General features: G+C 33.3%; 1 protein-coding gene and 1 long non-coding RNA gene across 2 annotated transcripts; both read left to right on the forward strand.

Annotated features, from left to right (window-relative positions):
• Positions 1-10,766: 10,766 nt before the first annotated feature.
• Positions 10,767-11,855, forward strand: LOC120116946. The gene is made up of 2 exons (XR_005515591.1): positions 10,767-10,896; positions 11,467-11,855. It is a non-coding gene; the product is annotated as an uncharacterized LOC120116946 (long non-coding RNA).
• A 6,124-nt stretch (positions 11,856-17,979) lies between these two features.
• Positions 17,980-18,779, forward strand: LOC120116925 (heavy metal-associated isoprenylated plant protein 45). The gene is made up of 3 exons (XM_039137306.1): positions 17,980-18,060; positions 18,139-18,214; positions 18,440-18,779. The coding sequence occupies exons 1-3, from the start codon at positions 18,013-18,015 to the stop codon at positions 18,760-18,762; spliced, it is 447 nt and encodes a 148-aa protein (XP_038993237.1). The 5' UTR covers positions 17,980-18,012; the 3' UTR covers positions 18,763-18,779.
• Positions 18,780-19,460: the final 681 nt, after the last annotated feature.

The following is a 19,460-nucleotide window of genomic DNA, read 5'->3' on the forward strand; positions in this document are numbered from 1 at the left end:
GTGATTGGAAATCTGGAGATGCCCCACATCGTCTCATGTCCTTCAACCGTTATTTCAAAAAACTATGTCTTGTCTGAGATATATCTCTTTTTTAAAAGGTTAGGTATAAAAATGACGTCAGAGCAATTGAAGCAAAGTATCAGCTCACAGAATATTAAATAAATGAATCACATAAGTTGTTTTCAAAAGTTATAGCCCTTTGACAAATGTCAAGATCCATGGGTGATAGGAGAAGACAATGTGATTTGGTTTTGATTTTTATTATTTTCAAATAGAATGTAAACAAAATAGCGCTACTGATACATTCCACTGTAAGGCCCTTTAGAAGTATTTCTATTTCAGTTCTCAGGAATCTTCCATTTATTCAAATTTTAAAGACTCCTTAGGCAGGGATAGCTTCGAAATATCAATCAAAGAACAAAACCTCTGAGTACTTTTGTGCAGTCAACTATAACAGATGTTTCTTGACTCTCTTAGTCTATTTTTATTGAAATTAATTTCAAATCCATGTTTATTATACTTTGTTAAACTTGATTTCCTTGCTTTGCTGGGAGATTCATCTCGACACCTAGAGACTTGTGTCATGATCTGAATGTACTCGTATTCATAAAGTTAGGGAACTTAACATTGCCTATTACTTTAGCGAAATACCCTTAGTTAAAGGATTCAAGTGTCAGAAAGTCTTTGAATTGAGAAACTCACACGAAACTCACTTTATAAAGCTCGGACATTACCACCATAGTTGCTTCAGACATTACCTCTGAAGAATAACAACCTACTACTTTCATCGGAGTGCCCCTAGCATTGTTAAAATTGTCGTTCATTAATATCACATTAATTATTCAATTTCGAGATTTCCTAAGTTTGTCAGGAAGTATCTGTTACAGTCTGAGTGTTAGTGAAAATTAGAAAATTTTGTCTTTAGAACTGATCTAAGCCAAATTTGTTTATTCCACCATTCCATTCGTGAAAATTGTATATCGTCATAGAACGTCTTTAATAGACATACAAACTAAACCGGTCTTGTAATGTCATACATCAAAGATGCCCCATCTTGTCTACTACCATACTTGTACACATGATAAAACATTTTTTCTTTTTCGGGTAAAAGATATGGATCTTGTTTTTAAGGAATTTGATCTCGGCATATTTAAAAAGGCTATAACATCATTTCCCAAATGTGTATTTCATTATACTTGATATTCACTGAATTTCAAACAATTCTCTATTATTCAAAGAAATGTTATTTTAAAAGAAAGGTTCAAGCATATAAAAGATAAATTCGAGCAAGACATTATTTCATTGGAAACACAATTATGTGGTAAAAATGATGATCTCTTCTTGTCACATCCCAAGATACCATGTTCATTGATTATGGCCTTCACTTTTTGGATCCATCTACAGTTACACAAACATCGGCTTCGGGAGTGTCTTCGCTTTCATCATAAAATTACATCTCCTTTATATTTATCATTAGCTGGATCAAAGCTCTAAATTCGAAACATTCTTGTACATCATGTACATCCTCATTGTGATAACAGTAATGACTACCACATTTGCAATCTGATGTGCTAGGATGCGGCGCAAGAAACCTGCTTTCACCATCTGTCTCCATACCCAGGCTAGGGGATATGTTATTTCAGTGACATTTGTTTTGACTCTCTTGTTTCTTTCTTTAACAATTGCACTAACTCCACCTTCTTGGTGGTTAGGCAAAGGGTTTCGTGCATTATTCGGTGCCCTTGAGTTGTTGAAGTGGATCAAATTCTTTTTTTACATTCTCTGTACGATCCTCTTGAATGCGAGGTAGTTCTTGATAGTGTGCCCTGGGACACCGCCATGATATTCACAACGTGCGTTCTCATCATACCACCTGGGGTATGGGGGTTTCATAGGTTCCACTGGATATGGTGACATTATATAAGTGTCAAAGAGTTGCTGATAGAGTTCTTTGTAAGTCATGGGAATATGATTGAAATGTTCCCTTTCTCTTTCTTTCTTGGGTTCCCTTGAATCTTGTTTGGAAGTATCTGACGGTACAACTACAGTTTATTTTGGGTTGGAGATTGTAACAACTTTATTGTTGTAGGTGTTGATGTTATTGACCTCTCCATCCCTCTTCTTCATAAGAGGTTTCTTATTGGTCTCCCCTCCCACAATCTTCCTTTGTTTTATGGCCATTTCTATCATCTCCCCAGCTATAACTAAGTCAGAAAAATTTCCAAATGTGATTGTAACCAGGTGCCCGAAGTAAGAAGCCTTCAGTGTTTGCACAAAGAGTTTCTTGGTTTCCTTTTCATCCAAGGGTTGATGAACTTGCACAGTTAAATCCCTCTATCTCTGTGTATATTGTCTGAAACTTTTGTTATGGTTCTTCTTCATACTTTGCAGCATAACTCGATCTGCTCTCATATCATTTACATGTTTGTATTGTTCCAAGAATGACTTGGCTAGATCTTTCCAGGTCTTGATATGAGACCGGTTTAGCTGGTTGTACCACCGGATGACTGAACCAGACAGACTCTTCTGGAACCAATAAATCAGGAGTTGGTCGTTTCCTACATATCATTTCATCTTTCGATAGAACATGGTAATGTAGGCTGACGGGCAGTTATTCCCATCTAACTTCTCAAACTCCAGGGATTTGAATTTCGGAGGAAAAATAAAATTTAGGACTAAACTTAGTTCCATGTCATCGACTCCATAGTAGTCACGGTCTCCTTTAACCACCTTCATTTGGTCCTCTAACAGCTTGATCTTCTCTTCTATTTTTTTTACCTTGTCCTCTTCATCAAAATCTGGTATATAGTAATCATCCGGATTATTCTCAGGGTTGGATATAGAAGTTTGTACTTTTACAGCAGACGAGGCCTTTGTTTTTGCAGCGGATGAATCCCCTTGAAATCCTGGTAAGATTCCATGTCGAATAACCATTTACGGGGTAGGTGGCATAGTTACCCCTTTAGATGTACATGCTCCAGGTGCACTTGCTTGATTCAGGCTAGCTAATTTTGCAACAATTTCATCAACCAAAGACTCTTGGCTTTTGGTGATCAACTCCAGAGTATTTTGATTATTCTAACTAATTTTCTCCTCCAGCTCTTTTTGTAATCTTAGCATGTTCTCTTCGAGTTGAGCTATCTTGGCTTCCATTTTCTTCTTCTTTGAATGGGTGTTATGAGGATGAGGTGTGTTCAATGCTTGGGGTGGTATGTCCAGTGTTTGTTCTTTTTTTTGATGAGACATTTTCTGTTAGTCAATGTGAATATAAAGAAATGAAGAAAATCTAACAAATGCAAAATATGTATAAATGCATGATGCATGGAATGTTTGAGGCATTGATCCAAAAACACGTTTGTTATTATAAATAATCTTTATTGGGACAAAAGTGTTATTTCTTTATAGACAAAAACATTTTAAAGGTATATTCCGACTAAGTCCTCTAGACCCATAACAACTTCTAACAGGTTGACAAGTCTTCTTCCATAATTTGTCACCTCCTAAATACCTTGTCGGACTACTCCAATTTCTTTTTCCAAACCGTGCAGGTGATGTGCCTCTTTCTGTACTTGTTCCAAGAAATCTCGAATGACTGCATCTCTAGCTTTCACCTTTTACTGAACCTTCTCCCAAGGAAAACGCCATTGAAATCCTCCATCAAAGGGAACTATCTGAAGCTCACTTGTTTAAAATAGTCTACAATGACCTTTAACTCAGCTATGGTTTTGTCATCATATTCTTGTTTGTCTTTGAAGGGACCTCTCCAGGTTAGTAACCTTTTTCTCATCTACCCTTGCAACCTTTGTCAACCCTTTTTTGAAAAGTTGACTTTTGATATGCTTGGTGTAAACTCGGTCCATTCTAATTCATTCGCAATGCAACAAAGTGGTATATTCTTCGATTGTGGGGACTATATCTTCTTGGTTATATGTGAAACAATTGTACCCTGGATTCTAGAATTATACTAAGGCTCGAATTAAGGGCTCATCTATCTTAACATAGAGTAGAAGTGCGATATCACCATATCGCTGGCAGAATCTTCGCTTCTGGTCACTTTTCCAGTTGTCCTAAATGCTCCACAGTTCTTGAACATTGTTTTGCTTAAGGCTGAAAGAAGTATAACTAACCAGATCTGACACATAGTTGCCTTGCAGTGTCTCCCTTTTCCTTCTGAGTCTTTTCTGACCATAGTCAGACCTCTTCATTTTTCACCTCTTGTATTACAACCCCTTTGTCCATTAATGCAAACTATTTATGTTAAACAAACACGTTTTTATGGATCAACACCTCTTTTGAATGATGTAAATGATAAAAAAATAAAATAAAATAAAACAAAAATGAAAGGAAAAAAGTTAGTGAGATAAAGATAATAATCAAAATAATAATGAAAAAAGTCCTACCCCACATGATATTTACCTCACATGCTTATTATTCCTACCCGGACATGATCTATATCCCGTATGATAATTTTGAACAAGTCCTAACTACATAAATTTCTAGTTCACATGCTCTGAACAGAAAATAAAGTAGGAAATAACTCAAAACAACCTAGGTTTTAAAATGAAGTTTTGGGGTGGGCTCCAATTCCTTGCCTCTCGGTTTAGGTTCTAAATAAGGGTACCCGAGTTCTCTTTGCTGGTGCCTCCTTGGGCTTGCCAGACCCTTAATCCTAAGCCCATTACAAGCTTATGTGGACCAAGTTAAACTCAAGAGGATACATTCACTTATGTCTATACGGAGAATAAATTTACACGAATACATAAGGTATATGAATCCTGAAGGTTACTTGCTAAGCCTATACGGAGAATAAATTCTCATGAAAACATCGCTTTCACCTCCACTTATAAAAGGGTTTGGAGCTCGAGTGTAAAGCTTAAGATGAATTTTTGAAAAGCTAAAATCATTGGAAAAAAACATCAGTGCAACTATTTATTTGAAGAAAATAATCAAAGATAAGTAATAAGGATCAAATAAATAAATTAAAATTTACACTTACAATTTCTCTCTTAAAAAGACAACCAGAAATTAACTTTAGCCTGACTCACTTACCTGTCCCCAGCGGAGTCACCAAGTTGTCGTAAACGTCTTTCGGGTGGGCCCGAAATTGGGCTTCGACTTAAATAAAACATGTTAGAGCCATCACCGATCATTTTTTAAAAAATATTTAGGTTGATCGGATACATTAATTTATCATCTTACTTGATCTGCATTTTACCAGAAATATGTCAGGCTCGGGATTCGGTTGTAGTCAAGGAAGGATTAGTACCCTTGAACTGCCCTTTCGGTACCATTTTAATTTCTCGGTAGTCTTAATTGCGAAAATTAAAATTTAAAGACTCGATTCGAATTACTTACCTTTGATTGGTTAAAATCAATCCTAAAAAAGTTAAAAGGGTTAAATAATAGAATAGAATAAAATAAAAATAAATAAAATAAAAAGGTTAGTATTAGAGTTGAAATAAAATATCAAAGGAAAAACAATAAAGTAAAATTAAATAAAATTGAATAAATAAAAGAAGTGAAAGAAAATTTAAATTAAAAGGGTTTAAAAAATATCAATGACCAAATTGAATTAATTGAAAGCTACTAAGAGAAAAATCAAAGTCAGAGGGTTAAATTACAAAGATTATGAAAAATCAATAAGGACTAAATTGAATTAATTTAAAATCTCAAGGACAATTTATAATAGGTGACCAAAACGAAATGCATATCAAAATAAGGGAAACTGCGGAAAGGATTTAAAAATCCTTTAATTACAAAAAGGTCTTTGGTATATAAATACCCAAAAACCCATTTCTTTGTTATTTGTGCCACTTTCACCAAAACTCTCCTTACCAAAATCCTCTCAAGCCTCTCTCTTTCCCCAAACTCTCCCAACTGTCGGTCATATTCTCCGATGGAACCCCACCGCCCCGTTGCTATCCGGAATCGCTCCGGCCACCACCCATAGTGGTCGGAGACATATAAACTACACCCTTCGAAAGCATTTTCTCCCCTGAATTTGAATCTAACCACCAATCATCGAAAATGGACCCCAATAATCGTAGATCTACTCAAATAGATCTTACAATTTACCTTTCCCCGGCGATAATTGGGCCTCTCGGCGACGCTTCACTTCTTCCCGGTTCTTCTCCTGTGAAACAAAACTAAGCTTTTTTTTTATCATTCACTATATTTTTGATTTTTAATGATTTTTGGTGCTTTTTTTCGAAAGCTCCTCACTACCCATTGCCCCTTTTGGTGTGTCTCACTGGAGGCTTTTTATAGCCCCGATTTTGGCCATTTTGAGTCCCGAACCGGACGAGATTCGTGGGCTGTTTGTTGATTTACTCATTCTTATTTCCTCGTGCACACCGTTCGGCCAGGATTTTAGGGATAGTTCAGTCCCGATCTCGATCGAATGTTGACCTCTGATCTCTACGCTTCGCGCGTGGTATGTGCGGTGCCCCTTGCTAAACCTACAACCCTAATATGTTTCGAGTTTATTTCTGGGTCGGTTTAGCGGCCTGCTGGGTCAGATGGGTCTGCTAGTTGGATCTGGACCTTGGTTAGGCTCCTTGGTGGACAGTTTGGACCTAAAAAAAGAATAAAAACAAAAATAACAAAATGAATAAATAAATAAATAAATGTAAATAAAACTATATTTAAAAAAATAATATTATATATATTTTCGAAAAATGTTTTCAAAACCATATATATTATATATATTCAAAAATGTTTTCTAAATTATATATTATATATGTTTTTCCAAACCGTTTTTAAAACTATATATTATATATATTTTCAAAATATTTTCAAAACTATATATTATATATGTTTTCAAAAATGTTTTCAAAACTATATATTATATTTTTTGTTGAAATTATGATTCTTTCATTTTTCGATAGGTTTATGTATTTCATTGAAAAATTATCTTTTAATGGTCATATTAGTTCATCGTGTGTTCTAATTTTACATGTTTAAGTGGTTTGTCCATGATTTGCTTTGCTTTATTAATTTCTTTCAATGACTAGTGTTTGCTAGATATTTCTACGTGTGGTTAAATGATTTCTAATAAGCTATTATAGTGCATTAGAAAAGACTTTGAGATGATTGCTCTAGTATGAGTGCTTTTTGTGTTGGGTGAATCCTTCAAATATTTGTGTAAGCAAATTTTTTGTTTTGGCTTACTTGGTCAGTAGCATAAGATTGGATGCTTGTTGAAACTCTAACAGCTTTTGATAATGTGTATACTGTTCTTGAAGTTGTTTGTGGTCGATATACCAGTTGTCAAGGTGTGAAAGTAATACTTTAGTGATGATGGAATGAATCTTGAATTCGTCGTTCATAGACGAAAATAGGGAATTTCTACCGTGAATATATTATTAAGGAAATGCGTTATAAATTTTATTATTATTTTTTTTAACAAAATCGATAAAAGAAATTACCTAAAACATTATTATTTCTATTTAAAATATTAATTTTTTTAACATTTTCGGTAAAGTGCCCAATAATAACAAAACCGGTAGAAAAAAATAATGTTTTAGGTAGTGTTTTACCGGATATATTAATAAAACCGGTAAAACGCCCAATAATAACAAAATCGGTAAAACGTCCAATAATAACAAAATCAGTAGAAATAATAATGTTTTAGATAATTTTTTATCAGTTTTGTTAAAAAATAATAACAAAATCGATAACACTTTTCTTTACCATATATTAAGGTTATCGCACGTGAAACTTTCGTTTTCACAGAAAGACTGACATGTAACCTTTACCAATTGCATTTTGAGTCTACTTGTCTTCTTCCTTTTTTTTTCATTTTCTTAAAGTGGAAGTAATGCGTCCTCACTACAACACTTCAATTGCTATAGTCGATGACGATGAAGGTTAAATAATTCTTATCTATGTTTCATGTTGTTTCATTCTTTCAAGTCGTATTATGGCATTGATGTTTGAAGGAAGGAATCGGATTACTTTAACTATATGAATTGGAAGTTTTTCCGTAGAATCCGTAACTGTAATATTTCAAACCTAATCTTGAAGTATATCAATCATCAATGAGATTTTTCGGTTTTGTCTTGTATTTATGTAAAACAAATGCTTTGCTGCAGGTGCTGAGGTTTCTATACTTTGCATTGCAAAATTCGACCAAGTAGTTAACTAGCAAGCTTTCACAAACGCCAAGGGGTATGCATCGTGGCAGAAACAATATAGGAGATCGGCACGAACTCCGGCGATCTCGGTGGTAAATAAATTTTTGTTATTCCTTAAGGTTCCAAATTTGAGCACTACGAACGCCAAGGGGTATGCATCGTGGCAGAAACAATATAGGAGATCGGCACGAATTCCGGCGATCTCGGTGGTAAATGCATCGTGCCAGGGGTACAAGTTTTAATGTCAAATAATTAAGAGTTATCTTTGAGTAGATACTACTTTATACTTACTCTAAATTAAAAAAAAAAAAAAACTGACAGGAAAACTCATGGGATGGGGTGGATGGGAATGTAATAAAAGCAATGTTTTATTTCTCAACGAAACAATCTTAGCTTTCAAGATTTTGATATTCTGTTGTTTCTCTTAAATTTTTTATATTCATTAATGAAACAACGTCAGATGACGAAGATATTTAGTTCATTTTTATTTTTCCTCGGCAGTTTTTTTATTATTCAATGTCCTGCCAATGTATTTGTGATTATTCTAAATTTTCAATTTTTTTCATTCTCGTGGATCTTGTTACTTGAAAGCATAATTTTTGAAAATTCGGATAACCTGCTACAACAAAAAATTTGAGAATAACTTTATAATTAATATAACAATATATTTATAACACAATCAACATAAATAATTCATATTATTTATAATTCTAAAAAAATTATGAGTGATATTAATTTTTAATAATAATAAAAATAATTTAATAAAAATGAAGGAAAAATAAATAAAATTTGCAATGGTTTGTTTTAGTAAAAACATATTTTAAAAATATATTTTTAAAAAAATTACCAAACAACGAAAAATAAATTATGAAACACCATCTAAATATCAAAAATATTTCTGGGAATCCGTTTTTTAAAAATTATAATTTATTTTTAGAAAATTAGTTACAGGGAAACAAACAAACCTTTAAATACAAAGAAATGAATAGGCAAATCATCATCTATTGATTTATGCCAAACGCCTTCACCAAATTAGCCAAAGTATACCATCATCCACTGTGGCTACCATTCTCCAAAATTAAGAGGAAAAAAAACATAAAGAGAAGAGATTAAAAAAAACCTTTTGATGAATCTTTTGAGAATCAGAGTCTGTCAGAGAAGAACATGATAACATCTCCATATTCTAAAAAAAATTCGAATTTCATAATCGAAAAAGTATATCTAAATCATTTAACTTGTTTTTAAATTTATATTTAAAATGAATACAATTAACATAAATATTTTTTTGACAATAATAAATATTTAAATTAAACTATCATTTTTTTGCAGTTTTTTAAATATTTTTTTAATGTAAATACAATATAAAACTGACCTAAATCAACACTCTTTATCAAAACTGTTGAAATCAATTATTAAGTTGATTTTTTGAGTTATAGTGCACTATTATATATAGGGACGTGTATTCGATCAAGTCGAGTAAAAAAAACTAAGTTAATTAAGTTGAAAAATTATATTTTAGAATTCAAACTTTATTTTTTAAAAAAATTGAGTCAAGTCAAGTTGTTTGAGTTTCTATTTAAATTTAATTATAAATATTTATAACATTATATTGTTAATTGATTCTAATTCAAATGTATTTTTATAGTCATATAAAATATACACATATATTTCTTAATATATAATATACATATATTGTACAGAGTTGAGGGGATCGACTCGAAATTAAAAACAAATCATCAATTATTAAATATTTAAGTTTTTTGAATTATTCGAGACATATTTTATAACTCAAACTTTATTTAAAAAAAATTCAAGTCAAATTTATGAAATGAAAATTCAAATAAACTGAATCAAAATTTTAATATTGAACCGAATAAAAAAAATTAATTTTTCGAGATAAGTCAAGTTCAATTCAACCTATAGCCCTACCCCTAATGAACTTTTAGACCTGTAATAAAATTATTTAATTTAGATATGATTTTATGTGAAAATAAGTGCTCATACTATAATCTAAGTTAACTTTAGGCATTTAAAGAATTTTTTTTGTTAAAAATATGTGTCTAACGTTTCTTTCCATTATACTTTTAAGTATCTAGTTCGCTACGATCGTGAAATTTAATCGTTATCTAACACATACCACTACTATACAATTTTAAAATTTTTATTTTTTTAAATCTAACCCCATGTTTGCTTCCCACTTGGTCCCTCTATCCCCTCCCACAACACACGCACACTAATTTTCCATTTGCCTCAAATACCTATTAAGTTTAGGTTTATAAATTTAGGGGTTTGAAATAATGAGAAGCATGACGATCAGTTAATGGTTGAAAATCGACAAATAGACGGTCTTCCGACGATTGAGATGGTAACGATTAGAAATGAGTTTGAAATTAAGGACTTTAGTTTTTTTTTTTTTTTGTGATTTTAGAGAATTTTTCAAAATAAATTATAATTCTAAATTTTTGATTTTAAAATTTTATAAATCTAACATATGTTAAATAATAATTAAATTTAATATCTGTATATCTAAAAATATAATAAAAAAATTAAACACCTCTTTAAATAGACACTCTACTACAAATATAATCCCTTCTTTTTATATTAAACCTTTAATAAAAACATAAGTAACTACTCGACGGCAAGAGTAGAGGGGCAACTCGAGAGTAGAGGCGCAACACGAGAGTAGAGGCGCAACCGCTGTCTTTCCCTAGCTATCTCCCGTTCTGACACTTCCTTGAGCTTCCCTCCTTATATATCAAAGGTTACCCTCTTTCTTTATTTTTATTTATTTTTATGCCATTTTGTTATATGAAATAAAGTGTGTGTTTTCTTTTGAAAATCAGTTTCTATCATTGATCCAAATTAATTATTTATATAGATTCGAAAAAACAAAAAAAGTGCAAAATGGGTTTTTTTCGTAGTTGATTGATTTTTTGTTTCAGTGAAATAATTGATTGAACTTATCATCCATGAAATTGTAATTTGTAAATGAATGGTAAAAGCAAACTATAGTTTCTCACTTGGTTGTTCTTTTTCACACTTCAGATTTCGTTACTTGTATTTTGCTTTGATAAGAATTGTTTAAAAATAGAACCAAACGGCTGTAATCATGGTTCCTTATATACGAGGAGCTAGGAAAGTATAACTTAGATTCAACATGATCCCTTTATTGGAAAGGAATGTCATACATTTTGTTACCTGTATGTTTTCGATTGTTCGAATAGGTTTTTTGAAAACAATATGTAAGTTGTATGAAAAACAACCAGTGGAGTCCTAGATTTTATGGGTATTTTTTTGTTTGATTGATAAGATTAAGAATTTCCTTTTTCAGGCTTTCAATATGGAAGAGGCTGCAAAGACTGCAAAAGAATCCCTGGACCTGGCATTTCACATTTCAAACATTCTTGATACTGGTCTTGATCGGCATACTCTGTCAATTCTCATTGCACTTTGTGACATGGGTTTGAACCCTGAGGCATTAGCCGCTGTTGTTAAGGAACTCCAGACAGAGCCCTGTCCCTTGCCCCCAACACCAACTGTACCATCACCAGTTCCTTAAACAGGTTTGTGGTTCTTCCTTGTTGTTTTTTAGAATGATATAGGAGGCTTTAAGGTGGTTTTGACTTCTATTCTCTTATGTCTTGTTTCTAAGTAAGGAAGGTTAAACTGTTAAAGGAAAATGGGGTTGATAAATGTTTCATTTTTAGTCTATGATATGCTTGTAGCCTTGTAGTAGTTAAACTTCATATCCAATATGTATACGTACAAAGATGCATTTCTACAAAGGTGATATCGTTGTGATGGATGCTCTCTCCCATTTACTGAATACCATCTTTGACGATGTTTTTTACTCCTTTTCTTACGGATATGTTACAAGTTTTTTTTTATAGAAGTTGGAGGTCTCATTAAAAACTCCCTTCGTATTCTTCCACATACTTAGAAGTATGTTGAAGAACATAGGAAGGAAGAAAAGAGTGCCTCAAATTTTATTGAATAGTAAACCAAGTACATGTGGTAACACCGATCCCTCATATGGGAATATACACCATTACAAACCATATCACCTAGAAATCTTACATCTTCAAACAAAAAGCCCCTAAGACAATAACCCTATTTCTAAAATACACCTCAAGATGTAAGATAACATAGCGAAATGGAAACCAACAATTACAACCTCAAACAAAAATAAACTATCTTTTTTATATAGAAGTGTAGGCCTCGTTAAAAACCCCCTTCATGATTAACGGAACACCAATCGGTGTTCCTTAATCAGCGGGAGGAGGAAAAGAGTGCCTCAAAATTCATTAATAAGTCAAAGATTACATAATGTTTAAAACAAACAAACCAATTACAAAAACAACCCGAAACACACCAAAGAACACATCTTCACTCAATTAAACAACATCCTAACCCAACAAACAATAACTACCCAATACCAGCCTTAGCTAAGCTATCACTTCTATATTTGTTGTTCTGTCAACCCATCTGATAGCTCCTTCCAAAACTCTTATCATGACAACAATATCTTTCACTAGATGAAGGAAAGCACCAGGACAACTATCTAAATTCTTAACCTAGTCCACATCAAGTTTTCTATCAGATTCAACAATCCACCGATTCTTAAACCTCTGAAGAATAGGCTCAAAGATAAGTACACCCCTCATAATGGCAATAAGCTCTAGCAAAGTTGGAGGGCCTGGATCTGCAGATTCTTTAAAAGAACCCATAATCTTGCCAGCCTTATCTCTTAGTAAACCACCTACACCGCTCTTTCGCCAATCATTGCAAACTGCTGCATCTACATTCAATTTTAGATAACCCTTTGGAGGAGGAATCCAGGACACAATTTTAGTAGTCGAATTTCTAGAAGAAGAACAAAAATCTGCAATAGATGGATCACTAATCAGGGAGTCTTTAGTAATAGTTACCGCGTTGAACTTAGCTAAGAACCAAGAAGCAAGCCTTAGCCTAGCCATGAAAAATAACTCAATCTGATCCAAGGACCTTCCTTCAAACACCACGACATTCCTGAATTTCCAAATGGTCAAAAGCACTGCCCCCGGAATTAAGGACCAAATAGAAGAAGAAAGCATCATATCATTCCAAGCAAGTAAAAATCCTCTGCATTTACATGAATAACCGAACTAATTTTCCAAAAATTCAAAAACTTATTCCATAGGGACCATACCACCATGCAAGAGAAAAATAGGTGAGGGACAGATTCAATCTCTCTTTTACACAAAAAACAAGAAACATCAACAATCCCCGCAACCCCTCTTTTTTGTAGCTCAAACTTAACTGCCAATTTTTGATGGGCTACTTGCCACATAAAAGTTTCTATTTTAGGAGGCACCAACCCATTCCAAATACATTTCACCCAAAAATTGTCTTTTACCGATTCAACAAAACAAGTCTTCATGCAAGAGTTAACAATAAATATGCCTTCCCCATTCCCTCTCCAAAGCAGACCATCTCTTGACTCTTGGGATAGGCTGAAGTTATGAATGATGGCTAGAAAATTAGAAAACTGTTCTAACTCCCAATCACATAGGTTTCTTCTCATCTGGACATACCAAGACCACCCCAAATGAATTGAACTCACCAAATTCATTTAATATCCCAAACTGAAGAAAGAGCATATATTCTCGGGAAAGCAGTCTTCAAAGGATGATCTAGAGCCCAAATATCAAACCAAAACCTGATTCTCTCCCCATTACCCACTTTGACTTGGAACATGCTACGAATCTTAGCACCAAACTCATCATCTTTAAAATGATTATTAACCACCGATTTCCAAATCCAAGAAGCATTTGTTGGTAATTTTTTAGAGAAAAAAATCAGATTAGTGTTCTGATTATATTTGGAACAAATCATCTTCTTCCAAATTGATTCGCTATCATTAGCAAACTTCCAAAACCATTTCTCTAATTAGGCCCTATTCATAAAATTAAGATTCAGCACACCCATACCACCACAACTTCTTGATTTACAAACTGTTGACCAGTTGACCCAGTGTATTTTCTTAGATTCTGCCCCTCCTCCCCACAAAAAATTGGCCATGATGGATTGCAACTTAGAATTCACTGCTGCTGGAATTTTAAACAAAGACAAAATAATATGTAGGTAGAGAGCATAATACTGATTTCAATAAAACCAGTCTCCCTGCCAAAGAAAGAGTTCTTGCCTTCCAACCCGACAGTTTCTTGAAAAATTTCAGCACAACCAGATCCCCCAGAGCTGCAGAGTTCCTATTTGCTCCAAGCGGCAGCCCTTAATAATCAGAAGGGAAAGTACCAACTGCACACCCAAGGTCCCCGGCCCACTCCTTGACCTCTTCATCAGTAATATTAATGCCAAATAGTTTACTTTTGCTGAGATTAAGCTGTAGACCAGACATAATTTCAAAAACCCGTAGAACTCTCTTAACGTTTAAAATATCCGTCTTAGAAGCATTGCAAAAAATAATAAGGTTGTCTGCAAATTGCAGATGGGATAGCATGTAACAAACATAAACTATCAATCACCACAATTTGTTTGTGGCATTTTTGTAGTGTTTTTCATTGGGCTCCCATTAAGGGATAAGGCCTTTTTACATACTATGGGATTAAACAATTCTTTAGCTTTTTGCTTTCCTCTTGCTTTTTTTATGATTCTGAAGCCATATGGTATTTCTGATGTCCTTTGTCCTGAGATCACTGGGTTCAAGTCTAAGCATTGGTCTAGCTGTTTTTGAACCAATGGAAAAAGGGCCATGGTAAATTCTAATATCTTGCGGTTGATGTGTGCAATGCGTGTTCAGAAGTTCTATATGGTTAGTCAATGTCTAAATGGCAATTACTAACTTGTTTCTATAAAGAAACAAAACAAAATGAAAATTAAAATATTGAGTAATGAGACTGTAGTTACTGGATTGATATTATAAGACAATGAGTGTGATAAACTAGTATACATGTCTAATATTTTAACCATTGCATTATATACTATGCAACACTTGCAAAACCAATCCCTCCAAACTGTAAATGCATATTATTGATGCTACACCAAACCAAGCTTTAGTATTATCATCTGTGAACATAGTTCTCAGAAATATATAGGTGACTGAGTGAGGTTCATGTAGTTTGTTATGTTTTGGGATAGTTTCTGGATATCACTCATCTAGCCTTTGGATAAATATAGTCTTAATGCACATATAGGGGTATTATGTAGTATGAACTCCTTAAGTATGGCTTGTATCATATGTAGGACAAAGGTAGTATGAATGAAGGCTGAGAATATGTGCTGTTTCATAATTACCCGACAGTTCTCTGTATTAAATACCAATGTCATGCATGCTTGGTACAATAATATACCCCTGAAATATGTTCTCATTCTATTTTGTCCGTAGTTGCTTTTAAGGCTTTAAAGCATAACATGCTAGTTTTTTCCTATGTCAGTTGCCCAAATCTTTTAGGCATAAATGCTTCTATCACATCATCCTCTATGGTTTACTTGATATTTACTTGCCTGATCCATACAGCTTGAATTACATTTTAACAGTTGCTGTGGGCTTACAAGAGAGCAGTCTTTCTGTTGCCAAGTATTACTGCTCAACCATGTATCAGAATAGTGTGTGCCTAATAGTTCTAGGTTCAGAATCATCACTATCTTGTGACCTATGTTGAGTCATAGGAGATTCTTCAATTTCTTTCATTTTAAGAACTTTTATGCGAACAAGTTTTGTTTGTAAATGTTCTCGAACAAACGGTTACCTTAAGTTATCCTATTTGTCTTATTCTGTTAGAATAAGACCTGTTGACATTATGTTTCTCTTTTATGAATTATATGAATTTTTTTTTTGAATCATTAGCGGGGCAACATCCAATAGATTTGAATTATATGTTGCAAGTGGTCTGAGGGTCTGCATCTGGTAATGCAGGAATAGTTCTTAGTTCTGATTGTATTGACAACATAGAAAGGATATTTAAAGGATGAGATTCTTAGGAGCTAAGTCTTGCAGTGGCATCTTCCATCAGCATCAGCTAACAGTCGCAGACTTTTCTCTGGAAACAATATTGCAGTGCGTCGGCAGTGATGAGGAAGCTGCTGCGTATCAATAGGCACACTAGCACCACATATGCTCTATCGGACAAGTACACTTGAGATACAGATAGATATTCTACTTGCCCCCCAAAACCTCCATCTAACCATTGCTTTCGTTCTTGTAATATTCTTTTGTCCGTATCTAGTCCCTTCAACTTGCTTAAATTAACATCACAACAATATCAAATTATGATACGCCTAAAAGATGGCTTTTTTTTTGAACTACATTCTTTTGTGCCTAACTGAAAGACGCTTTTTGCAGGAAGCATCAAAAGGGTCATAACTTTAAGAGTTGGGCTGAAATGAAAGAAAAAAATATGGGCCAAAAATATAAAATAAAATTATATGAATTTTATCCAAAAAAAAAAAAAAAACCTGCATTGCACAAGCTAGATGGCGACAGTGTGTGTTAATCTTACGTTCAATCATTTAATAAATGTATGTTTAACAAGTTATATTTAAACAATTGAAAAACTCACATATTTAAACAATGTGGGATTTCAAATCACATATTGTTTTATTACGTGGGTTTTCAAGTGTTCAAATATAGCATTTTAAATATGCATTTATTGAATGATTGAGTATAAGATTAATACGTGTGTTGTTGCCTTTGGCTTATGTAATTATGTGTCTTCAACATGCATCATGTGCGTTTAGTCTTTTAGATACAATTCATATGATTTATTTTTAATATTTTTGGCCCCATTCGTGACAAGAAAAGAGTGTTAAATTAAAAAAATAATATACCATGAATGTTGGAATGAAAAGTTATTTTTAAAAACGTCCTAAAAGGCATCAAGGTTGATTAAGACCAAAGCCAGCACGAACCTGAAAAAGCAAATAAACCCGTTAGAAAATATTGAAGTCATTACTTGAATTGCATACAGGGGCGGAACAGTGGAAAGATGGGCTATGGTCTCAAAATTTTGAAAAATTAAATTTTAGACCCTTGAATTTAAAAAAAATTAATTTGTGCCTCACAAAGCTTTTAAAATTTCATGTTAGGCTTTAAATTTTTTGAATGTTCTTAATTAAACCCCTCTTATAATTTTTAAAAATTTTCATTAAGCCTCTCAAATTTTCAAAAATTTTAGTTAGCCTCAATTTTCTTTTGCAAAAATGTAAATTACCCTTCAATTTTTTTTGGAAGTTTTAATTTAAACCTAAATTTTATCACCAAGTTTCGCCACTAATAAGACATTGTAGATGATTCTTACACTCTTTTGTTTGCTTCATTCCCCAAAAGTTAACCCTTAAATTTCATATATGCTATTGCTAGGTTTGATATATGTGTACTTTTATGGGTGTATTTTTGTTTTGGTTTTTTAAGGTCCTACCTGGATGGATATTAGTGACACTTGTTTCATGCACGAAGAAATCAAGGCATCCATTTTGTTTGACTGGAACATATTTGGAAGAGAATAAAATTGTTATTCTCTATCTTTCAACTCAAAATGCATGCTTTTGATTTTAGTATGGCTCCTGGAAACATAAATGTTCAGCCAAGAAGAAGAAAGAATCGATTCCATTGGCTATAGTTTCAGCCTATAGACCAATGCCCATGCTGATATTCTTCTCCATTTATCCACTAAATTCAGTAAATTCAGCCAGTATTCTTTAGATATGATCTTGGGTATCAAAATTCATAATTTTAAGAAGAAATGGAGGGCTAAAAAAAATCACATTTTGCAGCTGTATTTAGCTTCACATGGAAGCCATGTTTCACTACTTAAATAACCTGCAGGCACATAGGATAGCTTTAAGACAAATATAAAAGCCTTTGAAGTTTTTTCATAAAATGTTTGGTATGTTCAATTGCAAGACAAAATTTTCCCATGCCTTGTCTGTAAGTGCTTGCTCTGCCTCCATAATCTCTGCTTCTATATACATATTGATTTTCATCCTATTTTCTTCCCATCTTTAGATTATTGAGCTTTCCGTACATATGGATTGTGAAGGGTGCGAAAAACGGATCCGAAGAGCAATCTCGAAAATCGATGGTGCAACACTTCATTCTTCCTCTTAATGTATATTTCTTGCATGCATATCACAAGGGACGGATACATGAAACTTTTAAGAGGGGTGACCATCCCGCTAGTCTCCTCTCAGTCTATTCCTGAGTCTGACACATGCATAACATATAAAGCAAAATGAAGAGTCGATGTAACATAAAAATTGATACCGAATGAAACGCTTCGTCTGAAGTTAAATCGAAATGAACGCAGGGGTAGACGGGTTGGAAATCGACATGGCTATGCAGAAGGTAACGGTGACTGGTCATGTGGACGAGAAGAAGGTGCTGAAAGTGGTGAGGAGAACCGGAAGGAAAGCAGAGTTTTGGCCATTTCCATACGACAGTGAATACTATCCTTATGCTTCACAGTATTTGGATGAATCCACATATAATTCTTCTTATAACTATTACAGACATGGGTTTAACGAAAGCGTGCATGGGTACTTCCCTGAACAAGCTTACACCACTGTCCCTGACCAAACTGTTCATCTCTTTAGTGATGATAATGTTCATGCTTTCTGCAATATCATGTGATATTCACTTCCGTTTTAATATTTCTCATGAATTTACTCTCTTTTTTTCCGAATTCTTAGCTCTATCTTGTCAAAAGTTTTATTCTAGTATTAAATCAGATTTGAACAAGTATTTATACTTTATTATTCTAGTTCAAATCCAATTTAATACGATAAAATGAATAACTTAAATCAAACCACCGCGCCGTTAATTTTTAACAGATGTGGTGACGTATCCAATAAATTGACATAATTATATATTTGGTCTTTAATATTTACATATTCTATCGATTATTCAATTAGAACATGACACGTTTCAATACATGATTGGAAGATTTTATTTATAAATTTTAATTATTTAATTAAAGGATTTTTATCCAATCAGGTGGTGACACCGATTGAAATGGAAAACAGAAGAACAAATATGCGCTCAGGGAGAATTGAACTTGCGTATGTAGGGGAAGAGGAAACCAGGCGCCCAAACCGTTGGACTAAAGGTCCCGAATGATTTTAACTTACAACAATCTATATTTGACTTTTATCGGGTTCATATCAATTCGATACAGGTCGAGTTCGGTTATCATTCGGTTAATAATTTTTTTTAAAATTTGGTTAATTCGATTAATGATTTTCAAATTAATTCGGTTCGTTAATAATTTTCAAAAAAATTTTGGTTCGATATAACCGAACCTAATTAACCGAATTTTTTTCTTTAACCGT

This window comes from Hibiscus syriacus, unplaced genomic scaffold, assembly GCF_006381635.1.
Source record: "Hibiscus syriacus cultivar Baekdansim isolate YM2019G1 unplaced genomic scaffold, ASM638163v2 tig00110307_pilon, whole genome shotgun sequence".
Classification (NCBI taxonomy): domain Eukaryota; kingdom Viridiplantae; phylum Streptophyta; class Magnoliopsida; order Malvales; family Malvaceae; genus Hibiscus; species Hibiscus syriacus.

What these genes read in the sequence shown, in the direction of transcription:
- LOC120116925 (XM_039137306.1), top strand. Translation starts at nt 18,013, where the DNA reads ATGTTTGGTATGTTCAATTGCAAGACAAAATTTTCCCATGCCTTGTCT. An exon ending in AATTTTCCCATGCCTTGTCT is followed by an intron (nt 18,061 to 18,138) that starts GTAAGTGCTTGC and finishes TCCCATCTTTAG; the next exon opens with ATTATTGAGCTTTCCGTACA. An exon ending in AGCAATCTCGAAAATCGATG is followed by an intron (nt 18,215 to 18,439) that starts GTGCAACACTTC and finishes AAATGAACGCAG; the next exon opens with GGGTAGACGGGTTGGAAATC.